The sequence below is a fragment of the Embiotoca jacksoni genome, unplaced genomic scaffold (assembly GCF_022577435.1).
Source record: "Embiotoca jacksoni isolate LCO1_2020_lvr unplaced genomic scaffold, fEmbJac1.0.p SCAF_3, whole genome shotgun sequence".
NCBI lineage: Eukaryota > Metazoa > Chordata > Actinopteri > Embiotocidae > Embiotoca > Embiotoca jacksoni.
The window spans coordinates 10830470-10846691 of NW_027185381.1; the positions used below are offsets into that span (position 1 = coordinate 10830470).

The 16222-nt window shown below is 45.8% G+C and overlaps 2 protein-coding genes across 2 annotated transcripts in view; one reads left to right on the plus strand and one right to left on the minus strand.

The window, feature by feature from the left end:
* The window catches only part of LOC138206522 (cyclin-dependent kinase 17-like), a 33184-nt gene extending 24712 nt beyond the window's left edge, over positions 1-8472 (plus strand). Inside the window, exons 6-17 of the mRNA XM_069163288.1 lie at positions 1947-2003; positions 2181-2295; positions 2909-3003; positions 3193-3255; positions 3659-3782; positions 4068-4188; positions 4732-4829; positions 4987-5092; positions 5535-5577; positions 5800-5890; positions 6061-6138; positions 7076-8472. Coding sequence (XP_069019389.1) covers positions 1947-2003; positions 2181-2295; positions 2909-3003; positions 3193-3255; positions 3659-3782; positions 4068-4188; positions 4732-4829; positions 4987-5092; positions 5535-5577; positions 5800-5890; positions 6061-6138; positions 7076-7113 — 1029 coding nt within the window. The 3' untranslated portion in view covers positions 7114-8472. The remainder of the gene's footprint in view (positions 1-1946; positions 2004-2180; positions 2296-2908; positions 3004-3192; positions 3256-3658; positions 3783-4067; positions 4189-4731; positions 4830-4986; positions 5093-5534; positions 5578-5799; positions 5891-6060; positions 6139-7075) is intronic.
* Positions 8473-8532: 60 nt separating this feature from the next.
* Positions 8533-16160, minus strand: LOC138206524 (ETS domain-containing protein Elk-3-like). The gene is made up of 5 exons (XM_069163290.1): positions 15844-16160; positions 13317-13525; positions 12187-12981; positions 10290-10412; positions 8533-9371 (listed from the first exon to the last, which is right to left on the minus strand). Exons 2-5 carry the CDS (start codon positions 13521-13523, stop codon positions 9273-9275), a joined length of 1224 nt encoding a protein of 407 aa, XP_069019391.1. The 5' UTR covers positions 13524-13525; positions 15844-16160; the 3' UTR covers positions 8533-9272.
* Positions 16161-16222: the final 62 nt, after the last annotated feature.

Here is a 16222-nt window from a genome sequence, read left to right on the forward strand (position 1 = left end):
TCTGAAAGTAAGACGAACCTTCAGTCATTCATTTGACTCAACTGGTAGTAGAGCTGAAACAAATAAAAAAAAATCATCATCGTTTAAGTCATTTTCAAGGCAACAGTTTTCTCGTTTCAACCTCTCAGTTTTGAGGTCTCACTGCTTTTCTTTGTCTTATTTGACTGGAAACGAAACATTTTAGATGACCTCGGGTTTTAGGAAACAGTGACGAGCTTGTTTCAATTATTTCTGACACTTTAGAGGCCAAGTGAGATTTCACTATGAAAAATGTAGCCTAATAATTGGAGTGAACTGCCATTTCATTTCATTATCGCATTATCGAATCGCTTAAAATGAATCCCATGCGGGATGGGTTTGAGAGGCTATTTAGAAAGATTATAATTCATGGATTTTGTGTTAGTGGTAAGTTAACATTGTAAGTGGGCCATTTAAAATAATGTAATACTGTTATAAAGATGTGCAGCTCGTTGATTTTGTACATCACCCACAGTTTTTAGTACACGCAGAATTATTAACAGGAGAGCTGAAGTATGTCAGTTTAAACTGTATGGAAGAGTCTCTGATTGCAGACAAACGTATGTATTGTTTCATATCATATCATATATCATATCATATATCATATCCCCTATCAACCAACCCTCGTCGTACAGGGTATGAAATTTTGAAGATAAAACTAAATACCTACAGCTGTAAAACGAATGTGGTAGAATACAAACAACAATATTCCCCTGGGAAATGTTGTGGAGATAAAATCTCAGACCATACTTATGCAAATGTCCGGCCCCTCCTGCCCACGCCTGAGAGCGAGGAGTACTGATTTGAGAGTCAGCGGTAGACGAGGATCCGGCTGGGAGAGAGAGAAACAGAAGCAGAGCGGCTGCACAGCGATAAAGATAGCTGTGCGAGTTATGTTTTACTTAAATGCGGCAAGGAACAGAAGTGAGAGAGCGAGAGCTCACGTCTTCACCTCAGACCGTCTGCTCTCATCCTCTCAGCCTGTTGTCATGTGTTTACATTGCACCGCAGCATTCACTTTGTCAGCAGCCTCAATAATTGGCTTGTGGTTGTGCTTTGAATGTGCATCCGTTCAAAGCAGAGCGGGGTGGTAAATAGCGCTCGGCCTCACCTTAGTCCCCTTCATTTGCATACACTCTACCCTGCAGAGTTGTTTATAAAGCGCTGAGGGTTTTTTTTTTCCTAAATTTTGTTTGACACCCAGACCTCTCGGCTCACCTGCCACTGGTCTTCTTCATCCTAAACAGAGGTTAAGGTTAAAGTCTGGTGGAGCTACCTTCACTTTTTTCTGCAGCAAAACCTACTGAACACTCAATGAAATTGAAGACTTTTTTTTAACAGCAGCCTCACTACCGTTGCCTTTCAGTAATGAGCACTGCATCCTAGTTATCAAGTCTTTTTTTGAAATCTGCAGCACATTATGCTGCAAGTAATTATCCTTTTTTTTTTATATCAGTTAATCTGATTATTTTCACAATTAATCAAGCCATTGTTTGTCTCTCTAAAATATCAGAAAACTAGAATGTGATATAATTTCCCACTGCCCAATGTGATGATTTATGTTTCTTGTTTTATTCAATTAGCAGTCTGAACCCAAAAATCTTGTTTCCTATCATCAAATCTATACGTTAGAGAATCTGAAAGTAGCTCTAGAAATATAGAATTTCCTAATGTGTATTTAACATGCTTTATGAAGAAAGTTTGCTTTTTCTTGGCTTGCCCATAAAACACATTGTAAAAGCCAAAAGCCAACGGTCCTTTGTCACAAGAGATTAGTAATGATGATGATTCGGGTGTGCGACCTCCTTACATCCCCCGCTCAGATGCTGCGAGGCAGTCATAAGGATTTGGCGTGGTGTCTGTAAACTTGTCACTGTTAATAAAGGCGCCGCCCTCATTAATGCTGTTTGTCCTTTTCTTTCCTCCAGTCAGAAATTGGATTTGGGAAGCTGGAGACCTACATCAAACTGGACAAACTGGGGGAGGTATGTGAGGCCGTTGACCTTGACTTACTTTCTCTCACTTCCCAGGTGCTAATGTTCTCATAGTGAGATATAAACACCACATGGCTCATGAAGTTTACTTGTAACTCCCTGATAACCAGACTGTGCTGCATCAGTCCAGCTTCTGAAACGTTTTCCCTTCTCCTTCCTGTTCTCCAGGGCACGTACGCTACAGTCTTCAAGGGGAGGAGTAAGCTGACAGACAACCTGGTGGCGCTGAAGGAGATCAGACTGGAGCACGAGGAAGGGGCACCGTGCACAGCGATCCGGGAAGGTACGACGGTTCATAATGACATTCAGTCACCAAGCATTTCATACATTTTTTTTCCCTCAGCCTCAAAGAGAAATGTAATGTTTTTACTTTGAAGTGTGAGTGTAACAAACACTGTAGGGAACATGCAGAGTGTGAAGGTGTAGTCACATTACTTTCTATCAATATGCACTGGACTTCTACTGGAGCCCGATTCAAGCATGCATTTGTTTATTTTGGTGCAGTCTGGTAGCAGCTCAGCTGGATTCACAGTTTAGAGTTCATCTATGTGAAACACTGACTGTACAGATGTGCACCGTCAGCCAGTAGAAACACTCTGGTGGAGATGGAGAAATTCTTTATTTTTCAAGGCTAATGTGACCTTGTAGAGAGAGTGACGTTGGCAACCTGCTGTCTTGTTTCGTTTGGGACTTCATTAATCAGTTAAAGCTAACTCTTTGGTTAGGTCTGGGACATTGTCCTAAGACTGATGTATAAATGAGCCTCCCTTGGCTCGATCAGCGTGAACCCATCGGAGTAACAGATGAAGCAATAAACTTTATGGCGCAGATGAAATTAAATAAGTCAAGTGTAATCACATGCTCACTCTTCCCCGTCTTCCTTTTCTTGCCCTTAGTGTCTTTACTGAAGGACCTGAAACACGCCAACATCGTGACGCTGCACGACATCGTCCACACAGACAAGTCGCTCACACTGGTTTTCGAATACCTGGTGAGACCGATAAAACCTCTGACCTCACCTGCTACACGACTCGCATGTTGTTCTCCTCAGGGATGCTCAAATTAATGTATTTTACATTTATTATTATTCATGAGCCTCCACAGAGCAGAGCTTGTGTACCAACTGTTGCAGTGTGTGTGTCTGTAGCCTGGCCACTCTAACGCCCTTCATCTTGTCTAGGACAAAGACCTTAAGCAGTACATGGACGACTGCGGGAACATCCTGAGCATGCAGAATGTCAAGGTGAGCCTCCGCAGGCCAGGACACCATCATCACCTGTCAAGACTTTGTGGCTGCTGGTGTCACTGCATTAAACACTGTTAGTGTGCCCCCTGGTGGTGGAGTGGAGGCAGTAGGGGGTGGGGGGAGTGAAATATCTTAACCGTACATTTTCACAGAAATCTACTTGTATACATTTGTGGAAACATCAGTCTTTTTGGATAGGATTAAAAATGCATAAATTAGATTCAGCTCGTTGAGATGGAGTCTATACATGTTGTATATTTTCATAAGCAGCAAACTGTTATCCATTGAGTATGTAATCTAAACATTTGAGTCTCCTTTAGATACAGTTCATGATTCTGTAATCCAGCAACACCATCTGAGAGATATGGTTTTAATTAAATATAAACATCTCTCCCCCCAGATTTTTCTGTTCCAGATCCTGCGAGGCCTGGCCTACTGTCACCGACGGAAAGTTCTCCACCGAGACCTGAAGCCCCAAAATCTGCTCATCAACGACAGAGGAGAACTCAAACTGGCTGACTTTGGTAAAAGCAAAAACTCTAATTACATCAAGTATTCATCTACGATTATTTCATGAGCTCAGCTTTTTCTTTACACATCGTTTTGTCATTTGAATGAAAAAGTGACGCTTGTTTTTATAGCTCTAAAGCTAAATTAATCCATATTTTATAATACTGTGTGATATAACTGAGCCATTTTTTAAATCCGGTGAATATTTGGCAGTTTGAAATAAAAACCCTTCATGTTTCATGAGATTCTTCCAAATGTGTGTGTTGGACCCATGTTTATTTCTCATCTGTGCTCCACAGGCCTGGCGAGGGCCAAGTCTGTGCCCACTAAAACATACTCTAACGAGGTGGTAACACTTTGGTATCGGCCTCCCGATGTGCTGCTGGGCTCCTCTGAGTACTCCACGCAGATAGACATGTGGTGAGTGGGCCTCTCTCCACACGAGTGACTACAACTGTTAGAAAACTCGAATAAGGCTCCTGGTTACTCCCTCTTTACCTCCATATGGCTAAACGCTGAAGGTGCAGGCAAATGTAATCCTCAAACAGACAGAGTTTGCGTCATGAGTTTGTAGTTTTGTTACATGATTTTACGCCTCGAGCTACTTCAGTGATTTGTGGAAGACGCACAGATGTTTGGAGCTTCTGTCATTGAGTTTGGGGCTCTTATGAGCAGACAGGTGTCCTAATCTACAGTAAAGAAACTCTGATGTGGCACATGCTGCTGATGAAAATACACAAAGTGTTGGAGATGAAACTATGAATGGTTTTCTCAAACTTCAAAGTGTCCTGCTGCTTTATTGCGTGAATCCCTGCTTCATAACTTGATTTATTTGGCAGATTGAAAGCAACCTGTAAACATGCAAATCTGAGAGTTTGAACCAGATGCAGACAACCTGTTGAGCCAGAGTGGTGTTAAAGCGTAACTTTATGACCTCATCCCTCCTGTCTGTCTTCCTCTCAGGGGTGTGGGCTGTATATTCTACGAGATGGCTGCCGGCAGGCCCCTGTTCCCAGGCTCCACAGTGGAGGATGAGCTGCACCTCATCTTCAGGCTGCTAGGTCAGTGCTGCCCCCTGCTGACAGGGAAGCGCCTCTTAACTACGAGCCTGTAATCGCATTAACCCTGGCATGTAGCCCCGTTGCGGCGTGAAAAGCCCCCTCCAGCTGACACGGTAAAGCCTGAGTCTAACAGAGTCAATCGAATGTCCCTCCACAGGCACTCCCACAGAAGACAGCTGGCCGGGAATATCCTCCATCGACGAATTCAAGTCCTACAAGTTCCCCAAGTACAAGGCACAGCCCCTCATTAATCATGCACCAAGGTAAGACTTTCATACGCTGACATCATTTTTATCTCCTGAATGTGGCCTGCCTGTTTTCATCAGATATTATGGATGTTAAAATGTGGTTATTTCAGACATTCATATTGCAGTTTTATACGTTTACCCCCCCCCCCCTCCCTCTCCCCTCCCCTCTCTTGCTAGTCCACTAATCATTGGAGATGGGAATGAGCAAATATTTCTGACGAGACCCAGGTATAATATGTAGAGCCTTTTAGCGATCGACATTAGTATCACTGGTTTGTTTAGTGAGGAGTGTGCGCTCTTTGTCACTTCCTGTGAGGAAATCCTGTGGAATAGTTGACTCTGTTTGACCGTTTCCTTCCTTACACTCGCCAGCATCTGTGAGTCACCGCACCTTACTGACCCCCCCCTCCCCCCACACCTCCTGTTCTCTCTCCACTTCCCCTTCCCCCTCCTGCAGGTTGGACACTGATGGAATCGACCTGCTGATGTCATTCCTAAAAGTGAGTCTCACCATATCTGCCAGGAATTAATGTGATGTTAAAAGCAGCGTGACACATTTTGCAGCTATGTCAGGGCTGTATTTTTGGAAAGGAGTGCATCGAGGCATGCCAACACACTCGCATGCGATCGCACACTGCTGACCCCATTTTTTTTTTTTTTTTTGGTTTCTTGTTGTTCTTCATTAATGGCTGTAAGTTTCTGTTATTCGCCCTGAATTCCAGTACGAATCGAAGAAGAGGATCTCAGCCGATGAAGCGATGAGACAGCCGTACTTCAGGAGCCTGGGGCCACGTGTGCACACGCTGCCAGAGAGTGAGTAATGAAATGATGACGCAGTAATGCAGACTTGGCAGACTCGGCGAGGTACAACTTGAAGGATATTGCAGTGTACAGTGAGGATCGGTTACAGCCTCATAAGACACGCCGTTCCCCCCGGCGAGATGGGACTTCGGTTGCACTGACTGACTCTGTTTCTTTGGCAGACATATCCATATTCACACTGAAGGAGGTGCAGCTACAGAGAGATCCTGGCTACCGGAACTCCTCGTACCCCGAATCAGGTGAGGAACAAAGAATCATGGGGGAGAAACGGGGGATGTGGAGGGAGAGACGTGAGGCAGGGAGGGCGCTCAAAGGGACAAGTGCGTGTTTTTGTAGTTTGGCCACTTATCAACAAAGTCAGCAGCGGCGGCTGTGACACATGGAGGCAATTAAGGTTCTCCAACACAACTGCAACAATTCGTGTCAAAAATAATTCCCCTTTTTGTCACTCCCTCTGAGTAGTAACTCATAAACATACTGTATGTGTTAAACATTTCTATGTAGATTTAGTTTATGTCCATCGTGAACGTCCATAGATCTGCTGACCAAAATGCTCCTTTAACTCCAGAAGTTGCCTGAGAAGTTTTGAAGTTCTCTTCGTCATAAAAGCAACCCACCGATACTTGTCTGTCCATACGTTTGTATTGTGCAAACAGGATGTGCTCATAGCTAATTTGGCATATGATATACTTTAACTTTTTATGGTCCCAATCTAGCAAACCGTGATCAAATATTGGCCAAAACTTTGGGGCTTTTACAACCCCCAAGGTACCCTGACAGAAAAAAAAAACATGTTCCCATGTTTTCCACATAGGACAGATGATCACATGTTTGCCACATGTTGCAACATATGACAGCATGGGGAAAAGTCTTTACGTGGGATTCTACATGGGCTTCACAAATTACAGAATGAAAATGTTCCATTACCACGTTTCACGTTGGCAAAATACATGTTTCACATGTACGTGTGATCACATGAGTTTTTGCAAATGTGAAATTCCTGGTTTTTTTTCTGTGAGGGTATTCTGGGAACTGTAGTTTCCAAACTTTGAGCCTGATTTGTCTCCATGTTGTCTGACAGGAAGTCCACAGTGTGTGATTTTTTTTTTAAAACATCTGCTGCAAACGTCATAAAAACAGTTTAATTCATGCTTATTTGTTTTTGTTTTTCATCAGGCAATGGAAAGAGCAGAAGACAGAGCATGCTGTTTTAAAATCTCTGGACTGGATGTTTAAACATTTTTTTATTTGGGAAGGTATTTTATCACTGTCCAGTCTTGCCGTGGGATCGTTAACACGAGCTCCTGGCGAGGAACATCGTGATCATCGTCACTCCCCCCAAAAAACTACTTTGGGGAACTCGTCCACAGTGCGACGCCCTCCCAGGTTTGGCCTGAACCTGGCTCAAAAGAGACATTTATATACTGTACATCTATATTTATTGAGAAGAGAATTTGCTGCTAAATCCAACTACTGTCTAGAATCCTAACTGGCTCAGTCACTTTAATGAATACATGCAATGTGTATAGATTTAAAAAAAAAAAAAAAAAAAAACCAACATTTTTTGAAGTGGTATTTTTAGAGATATTTTTTTTGTCATTGTTTCCATTTTCATACATGAAACTCCACCTTGGAGCTCCTCGACGTGCGTTGGTGTGTAAGGCCTGCAGACAGAGGGGTGTTTTCTGTAGCAGCTCAAAGGGGTTTGACGTCCTGTCTTCTGTTGCCACGATGCTGTACTCGGCTGCACAAACCACGTGTGACCATTTGACTCTGAAGGTTTGTTTGAGGCCAGCTTTGATATAATAACTGATCATTTTATCCTGACCGGAGGCTAATATGAGAGGAGTGCTGCCAAGCTCTTTGCAACAAAACAAAACAAAACAAAAACAAACAAAAAAAAAAAATCACATTCTTGTCAGATGCTGGCATATCATTCCAGGATGCTGCGGTCTCTGTCGTGACCAATGAACAAATGCAGGGAGAAAAAAAAAAAGGCAACGTAGAATTATTAACAAGGGCATTACGAGGTTGGTTACGCCTCCTCCATACTTCTTACATATTTAAGTACAGTGAGCAGCCTCCTTGTCCTTTTTCCTCCTTATTCTGACACACTATCTCCTCCAGTCTGTTACAAAGAGGAGGTGCGAAGTGAATTCCCACTGTTGCAATGCAGCCTTTGTGCATTACAGACAGATGATTCTCCTGTCTGCCATTCCCATCTCCCACTAGCTGTAAAAATTGATCTTTTTTTTTTTTTTCCTCCTTTCTTTTTCTTCTCTGGATTGCCTCCATCATTGTGTTGCATGCCTGCTCTGTTGTATGAGGAAGCACACAGCCACCGAGCTCCTAATTCAGGAAGCACTAGCTATAGTCCCCCCTCCCCCCCCCAGTGCGTCTGGTCCGAGTCACAGTCTATTTAACAGTGTTACCAGAGATGTTTTGTATGATATACTTTTAACTTTATTTGTGGATAATTGTTATCGGTGTGGGATTTCGTTGCAGACGCCCTCCCATATTTGAGCTTTCTTTTTTCAGGGTAAAGAAAATTAAATCTAAAGTTTAAACAAAAATCAACGTGGACTGCTTTTTCTTCCTTGAAATGACTTTTGTTTTGTTTACATTAGAGGAACTGCGTTCAAGCATTCAATGCTTTGTTTATTGAAAATGACAAGACATTCTTCACAATACAAAAAAAATATACAGAATACATACTGTATACCAAGTCCAGTATAAAAAAAGAACATAAATGTTACAAAGGCTTTCATTGATTTGAAATCTCGTCTTCATTAAAAGATTTTGAAATAAAGCGAAAAATAGGACAACAAGGCACAGCCGGTATTATCAAGAGAAGCATAGTGCAGACATTACATACAATACCACACAAGTGAAACAACCAGTTCCACATTGTGATTAACATTTTAGAAAAAAAAAAAAAAAACGTTTTTTTTTTTTTTCTTCTTTTTTTTAATTTTTTTTACAAGATGAAACCACCAGGCTCCGCGTAGAACGAGCAGCCGGCTAGCCTTTCTGCAGCTAGCTCCGTGTCACTTCTGTCCATCGTGGACAGGGTCGTGTGGAAATGTGCTGTACTTTATCACAGCGTCTCACAGACATCGTATGGCTTTTTACCAAGTGCTTTCAACCACCACAATCTGAAGCAACTCGAGTGCAAAAAAAAAAAAAAAAAAAAAAAAAAGTGAGGTCACATACTGTCTCGTAGGACTTTTTTTTTTTTTTCCGAAGCAAAAATTCGACAAGATGAGCAAGAGATCGCCGCCGATGATGATGATGATGATGACGATGATAACGACTGAGAGACTTTTTTAATGGAGAGAAGGCTGACGAGGGGACGTCTTTCACAGACCCTAGATCAGGATTTGTGGGTGGTGGGGGACAGGAGCAGGGAGGAGGGTGTTCCGTCCAGGTTTGGCAGGGGGACAGGCATGTGTCCGTTGATTAGGCTGGGGAACTGTGGAGGAAGAGAAAGGGGGCCGAGAGTTAGCAGGGAGGGGACGGAGGCTCTCTGAAAGCTGCTTTCCGGTGAGAAACTGCAGCATTGTCACCGCTCTGAGTTTCCTGTTTTTAAAAAAAAAAAAAAAAAAAAAAAAAAAAAAAAATTCATTGTACCTCTTCCTTTTCGTCTCTGTCCCCTGTAACTCCACAACACAAGGAGAAGTCAACATTATTTGCGCACAAAGAATCCGGTTTGTGTGTGTGTGTGTGTGTGTGTTTGTTTGTGCGTGTGCGCATGAGCGTGTGTGTGTGTGTGTAAATGAGGAGCAGCTCTCAAACCAGTCCACCCTGTTCAGACCAGCTCCCCTGGGCTCAAACAGGAAGTATTCACAGGATTTCCTCTCCCTCTCACAAGCGCTGAAACAGGACACCTCTGCAGGACCTGCTCGCTAAGTCTCAACGAGTTTCACAACCGCCGGTGTCTGCTGCTGAGCAAATCACGAAAACAATCTTGTTTTCAAAAGTTTGTATGTGCTTCCTGTCAGGTACCTGCTCGAACAACAAAATCGGTTCAAGGTCGCGGTCATTTTAAAGCACATAACGGAGAAGGAATCGTTTCATCTACGAGAACAAAGAAATCAGAGATCGCATTTAATTTCAGGTTATAAAAGCGGCAGCTGTTTTTTTTTGTTTGTTTTTTTAGTACCAGACGTAATTATTCTGAAAATGGTTACCCTCCACCTCTAAAACCTTTCCTGTCATAATCTTTACTCGGCTGCTTTCAACAACCGCTGCCCGCGCACCTTCACAACTTCCTCCTCTGCATTGAAGCACTGCCAGTAAACAATAATCCCTTGAGTGCACCTTTTGTTCTCTTTCTATTTGTGTTCCCCCGGTCGTCCGCCGAGCACTGACACCTGTGCGTGTTTCCTACCTGGAAGAGGGAGCTGTGGCCCTGCAGCCGGGCGGGGCTGAGCGGCGCGACGGGGCTCAGGCTGCTCCAGAAGTGGATGCCTGACAACAGTGGACTGTGAGCCAGCAGCAAACCCGAGGGAGTCTGTGAGGAGGGAGGGAGGGAGGGAGGGAGGGAGGGAGAGGGGGACACGGAGGGAGGGAGGGAGGGAGGTTTCGTGTAAATAAGAGGAACCAGTGAAGACAACATTTAAAAAAGGGAAAAAAAAAAAAAGAAAGAAGAGAGCCACTGGTTGGAGAACATCGCTTTGAGGGCTTGGGTAATGCGAAACATGCTGAAATGGTGAATGGATGCGTATTGGCGTTTGGAAAAACAAACTGATGGAGCAGGAAGGAAGTCTGTGGTTTCTCCCCCAGAATACAGGGGTGAGGTGAGGAGGGGCGGGGGTGGGCGGGTTGATGATTGAGGGGGCGGCGGAGGGTAAGCGAGGCAGTGGTCCACGAGCACTTGGAACGCCGACTAGAGAGAAAACATATGAAATCAATTTCTCCCCCCCTCTCCCCTGGTCTTCCCTCCCCCTCCCCCCAACTTTCCCCTGTGTCACCTCAGAGAAGTGAGCCAGTGTTGCGCAGGGACCCAGCCCTCTCCCATTATTAATGGAATTATTGGAGCATATGGCATCACTTAGCCCCCCCCCCCCCCTCATAGGTCGGACTCGCAGAAGATTTCTGTAAATCGCTTGTTTTCCTCTGATCTCCCTTTTCGCACTCTTAATAAACAGACATCGTGAGGGTTGTATTAATGCCTTTCTCAGTGCGTGGACAGGCCACACTCTCAGATGTGCCGGTCATTTTTCTTTTCGACAACTCCCAACATAAACACATTACCCACTAAAACAGATAATTAAATACCAGTGGATGCTCGTGGCCGAGCCTCCGGCTCGTTTTGATCTTCGCCACGATCCCAAACAGTTCCAGCTCGATGAATTCGGCTCTAAATTTGTGGTGGAAAAACGTTGCCATAAAAACTGAAGGGTCCATCTTACAGAAGAATGTTGATTTGCTGAGAAACCAGCTAAGTTAAAAAGGTATGCATTTAGCACAGTTTTATATGAACAAGTACATTTTCCCTGAGCATTTATGTCTCAAATTTAATCTTCGCTTAGACTTGTTTTTTTATGACACATCTTGGCAGTAATTTTGGCCCACATGCCACACAACTGTTTATTTACAAGTATTTTAACAGGCTTCATCTCAAACACAGACAGTGACTCATTAAATCAATTTGTTTTACACCTTCTCTCTGTTTCTTGAGGTAATGTTGGCTCTGGTAATGACTACAAAAATTATTTTTTTTTTAAATGCAGCAGTAGTGTTTCTACTAACACGTGCTCAGCTGTGTCTGATGTCTGACGCTGACAGTGACGTCATACTGATGGATCCCATCGTCTCCCCATCCGCCAGTCGGGCCTCTCATCCCGAGGGGACGGAGGCGTCCCGGGATTACCGTCTTTCTGATATTTGAGTGTTTTCGGGGTCATTACACTTCGGCCGCGCCTGCCAGAGGGCAACGCGCTCCAGTTTTGTCTTAAATTATCAAGAGCAAGAATAAGAGCGCTTGTAGAAGTCAGTCAAAGGGTAAACAGCGGGGGTGTAAACATGTCCTGAGCAGATACCGACGAAGCAAGCTTAACCGCACTGTGCTGTCGGTAATTAAACTGAATCTAACCAAGTGCACGTTGGGCAAAAAGGCTGGAAAGCACCTTGAGGGACCGCACGTATGAGTCACCAGTACCCAAAGTACAAACATCACAATTTAGAGTATCTAAAGCATGCGACTCTCGTCTACGGACGTGTCGTTTATGAATCCACCTCGCTGCTCGGAGGGTTTAACAGTGGCGTGTTGTGATGAGCCTCACCTGAGCAGTGAAGAAGGCCGGAGTGAGGGAGCCAGACGGCAGCGCCGGGCTGTTGAGCGCGATGGAGCCGATGTCGCTTCCCGCCAGCAGCAGGGACGGGGCGGAGATCTCCAGAGCTTTGGGCTTTTTGCTTTTTGGTGGGAGTCCATCTCCTTGGTTACCACTACTGTTAGTAGAACTACTCCTACCACTGTTGCTGCTCCTCTTTTCGGGAGGCGGCCAGGCGCGCTCCCTGTGGCCGGAGGAAAGATTCAGAGGCTGAGCGCTCTGGTCGAGGTCCTCTTCCTCCTCCTCCTCCTCCTCGGCAGCGGGGCTCCTGCTTCGGCCGGGCTGGGCGCGCGGGGAGGACGGGGAGAGGGAATGAGAGGGGAGTTTGGATGGCCTCAATGAGACGTAGGATTCGAGCTTGGCAGAGGGAGGCGAGCTCCTCTCGTTGGTGTTGGTGCCAAAGCGGATGACGGAGCGAGGCTCCTCCTGGCGCTCCCGCAGGGCCCGCAGGAGCTCAGTCTGGTTCTGCAGGGAGCTGATACTGAAGGACGAGTAGAGACCAGAGCGGAGGTAGTCGTTCCGACACTGCTGCACCCCCAAGGCTGCCAGGGTCCTCCTCTGGGCCTCCTCCTCACCTTCCTCCTCCTCCTCCTCCTCTACTTCCAGCTCATGGGCCTCTCCCTCCTGGAGGGGGAACCTTCCAGAGGCCAGGCCCATCTCCACCGCCTGCGGGTCCATCTTCAGGATCTCAGGGAAGGACACAAACTTATAGACAAACTTCTGACCAATCACCTTCTTGATGATATTCTGCAAAACAAACAAAGATCACTCATCATAAAAACTGCCATTTTAATTCAGCAAAGTCCGACGTCTCTGTGATCGACGTCGGACTGCAGTTCAGTCTGGCAAACTACCAGACGGAACCGGTTATTTGTCCGAGCACTGCGTCAGGCAGCGCTGCGCCGTGCGCGCGATGAGAAAGAGGAACTGGAAGTGTCTATCGGGGGAGATTGTGGCTTTAAAGGGAAGAACAAAGAATATGTCACGGCACTACGCTCCTTTCACATGACCTCCAGGTCCGCGCGGAGCGGCACTATCAGCCGGACTGTTACACCGAGGCGGCTCTCGTGAGCTCAACTCACCTTGTCGTAGTAGTAGCGCAGCGCTCTGCTCAGCTTGTCGTAGTTCATGTTGGTCTTGTTCTTGCGCAGCCCCCACAGCTTGGCCACCTCCTCCGACTTCAGGAGCTTGAACTCGCCGTCCGTGGACGTCCAGCATATCAGGTGCTTGTGACTCTGGTCGAGCAGCAGCTGCAGCAGGAACTGCCACAGAGTGATGGCACTGTCCATACCTGCAGGTGACGAGTCAGCACAAGAACGATGGTTTAAAAAAAAACAACACACAACTGGAACGCAGCCCACTAAGAGCTTTTACTCTGAGTGGCTATTTTTAAAGTCCTCATACGATGATGACGACGACTGGGGTCCGTCTCCTGTGTCCTTTCACTCTACGAGACAGAAATGGAACATCACCACTCTTGAGATGTCAGCTGACGCTGAAGTAGCACCGAAACTACCTGCCAGATGCCAGCGACAGGAGAAGCACAAAATTCAAACCGAGGGAAACGAGCCGAGCGCCTCTTTGTACTTCCCGGTGCTCGTCACAGTCGGCGTTTCATTCCCGTGTTAACTCGCTGTAGTTCGAACCGAGGAGAGAAGCCGACTTTTAATCGAAATTAAACGCCTTTTCTGTCCCGTCAGTGTGTTTTACTGAATTCGGACTAAATTAGGTTACTGGCTGAAGAGGGAACGGCCTGTTGAGGCTCTAACATGTGGTGTGAGGACGAGCAGGCCGGTGATGAATAGAACAGTGTGTCTTAAGGAGTATAGTGTAATGTAGCAGCAGCAGCAGCAGCAGCAGCAGGAGAGAAAAAAACACAAGGAGGAACAACAGCTCAAGCCAGAAATATGCTGCGGTTCAACCTGGCCCTCTCTCCACAGGAAGTATGACGGGCCCAGGGTGGGTTATTCCTTTAATAGAGGAATGTGCAGCCTCGAAGCTCCTGTCGGCCTTCCACGGGCCCACATATTAATGATGTGAGGGGCATCATCCCTGAAACTCTTGATGGCCATGTTTACAGATTAACAGACAATGAACATAACCGTAAACTGCAGCCGTCCACTGTGAGGACACACGGTGACGATTGGTAATATATTTTTGTATTTTAATAGTCATGCTGCGTCTGTACCAAGTCCAGAGATTGATGGACAGGAGTGTGTTCTCCTTTTGTGATCACGTCTCACTTATCTACGAGGGCCGATAAGTGGCTGCCACACAAAAAAAACAACAACCCCAAAAAAACAATGACAGCCTAGCGGCCTCTCAGTCACCACGTACAGTATCTCTGTCCAGAGAGGAGAGCGAGGTCTGAACTCGTTTCCGACACGAGCCGTCCCCCGAGTTTACTATCTGCCATGTGAAACTACAAACCTGTCAGAGTCAGGACTTCCTCCTATTCTGCTTCCAAGGACAAATGGTGAGGAGAGGGGATCCCACAGCAGGGGAGCGTTTCCCCCAATCCCGCCACACTTCCCACACAGATCCCGGAGGGAGAGGGGTCAAAAGATCAAATCACTGTCCCCCCTCACCTTTCCACAGCTCCATCCTTTAACCCGCTCTGAACCCACACAAGATTTTGGCTCTGGCAAAAAAAAAAAGAAAAAAAGTAAAGCTTGCCACTACGGGGCTGCTGAGCCGACGGGTCCGCAATTAGGACTAGTAAACACTGACCTCTGCGAGATGCTGCAAATAGCACAGTGGGACTTTTAAAGTATCCTGCAGCCACCGTAGATCAGAAATACCTCCTCCCGAGGTTCATATAATAAATAGGACTTATTAAATATAGTGCAACAAAGACAACCGATAACGCTGCGTGAACACTGAGAGATCAAAAAAAAATAAAAATCCTATATCTTTGCCCAACAATAGAGTAATTGGAGCCCTTCTGGGCGCCATGATATAACTCTTTCTAGGAATATCACGGGGACTTCGACGTGGTTTTTGGTCGGGGGGATGAGGAGCCCTGCTGCGGATGCTCGACCGTGTAAGTTTCGCGGTGCACAAAGCAGTCCAGTGTGTTGGCTGAACGGAAACTCCTAATGAGATTAGATGGTGTATGCAGACATTACTTAGCCATGACTAAATCTGCTCTCTTCCTGTTCGCAAGCGGTGGAAAATTCAGCAAGGGACCTATAAGAAGAAGAAGAAGAAAAAAAAAAAAAAGCATCTCTAAACAGCGGTCATAAACTCGGCGGCTGTTTTTAAGCAGTGCTCTTCTATTTGCCTTTTCTTCAGCTGTGCATTCGCGCACAGAGGTCTGGCTCACTATTGTGCCCCCACTGACTCATTTTCAAGATGTTGCTCGGACCGGAAGACGGCACAGTTGTGTCCCAATCTCGGTCTCTTTGCTTCAAAACTTAAAAAAAAAAAAAAAAAAAAAAAAAAAAAAAGACTCCGAAGAGTTTACCGGAGGCGAAAGACTTCCAGCCACGACACTTAATGGAAGCGTGTTACTGCTACTGCTCGTGCGTTATTTCACTTTGTACAACAAAGCGCTGCTCATAGAAAGATGCGAGTTTCTTTTTTCTTTTTTTTTTTTTTTTACTTTACCTGCGATTTCCGACAACGGTCTTTTCCTTCCGAGAAACTTCACGGTGAGCCTTGTGTGATTCCTTGTTTTTCCATGCTTGCTTCTTGCTCTACACGGTTTGTGCTGGACTGAAATAGGATCCTGGGCTTTTTCTTTTTCTGAGCAGGAAGTTGGAGCAGGCAGACACAGAGCCGGCTGACTTCCTCTCCCCTACGATTCCCCAGGCAGTTTGCCGTCTGTGTAAACACACTTTTCCTCCCCTCCTCTCCTCCCCTGCCCGCTCCGCTGACGGCCAGCAGTAGGCCGACGCTGCGTCGTCGCGCGCGCGCACACACGCACGCACACACACGCACACACACGCACACACGGCCGCGCAGAAACTCCTACAGCCCCTCAAAC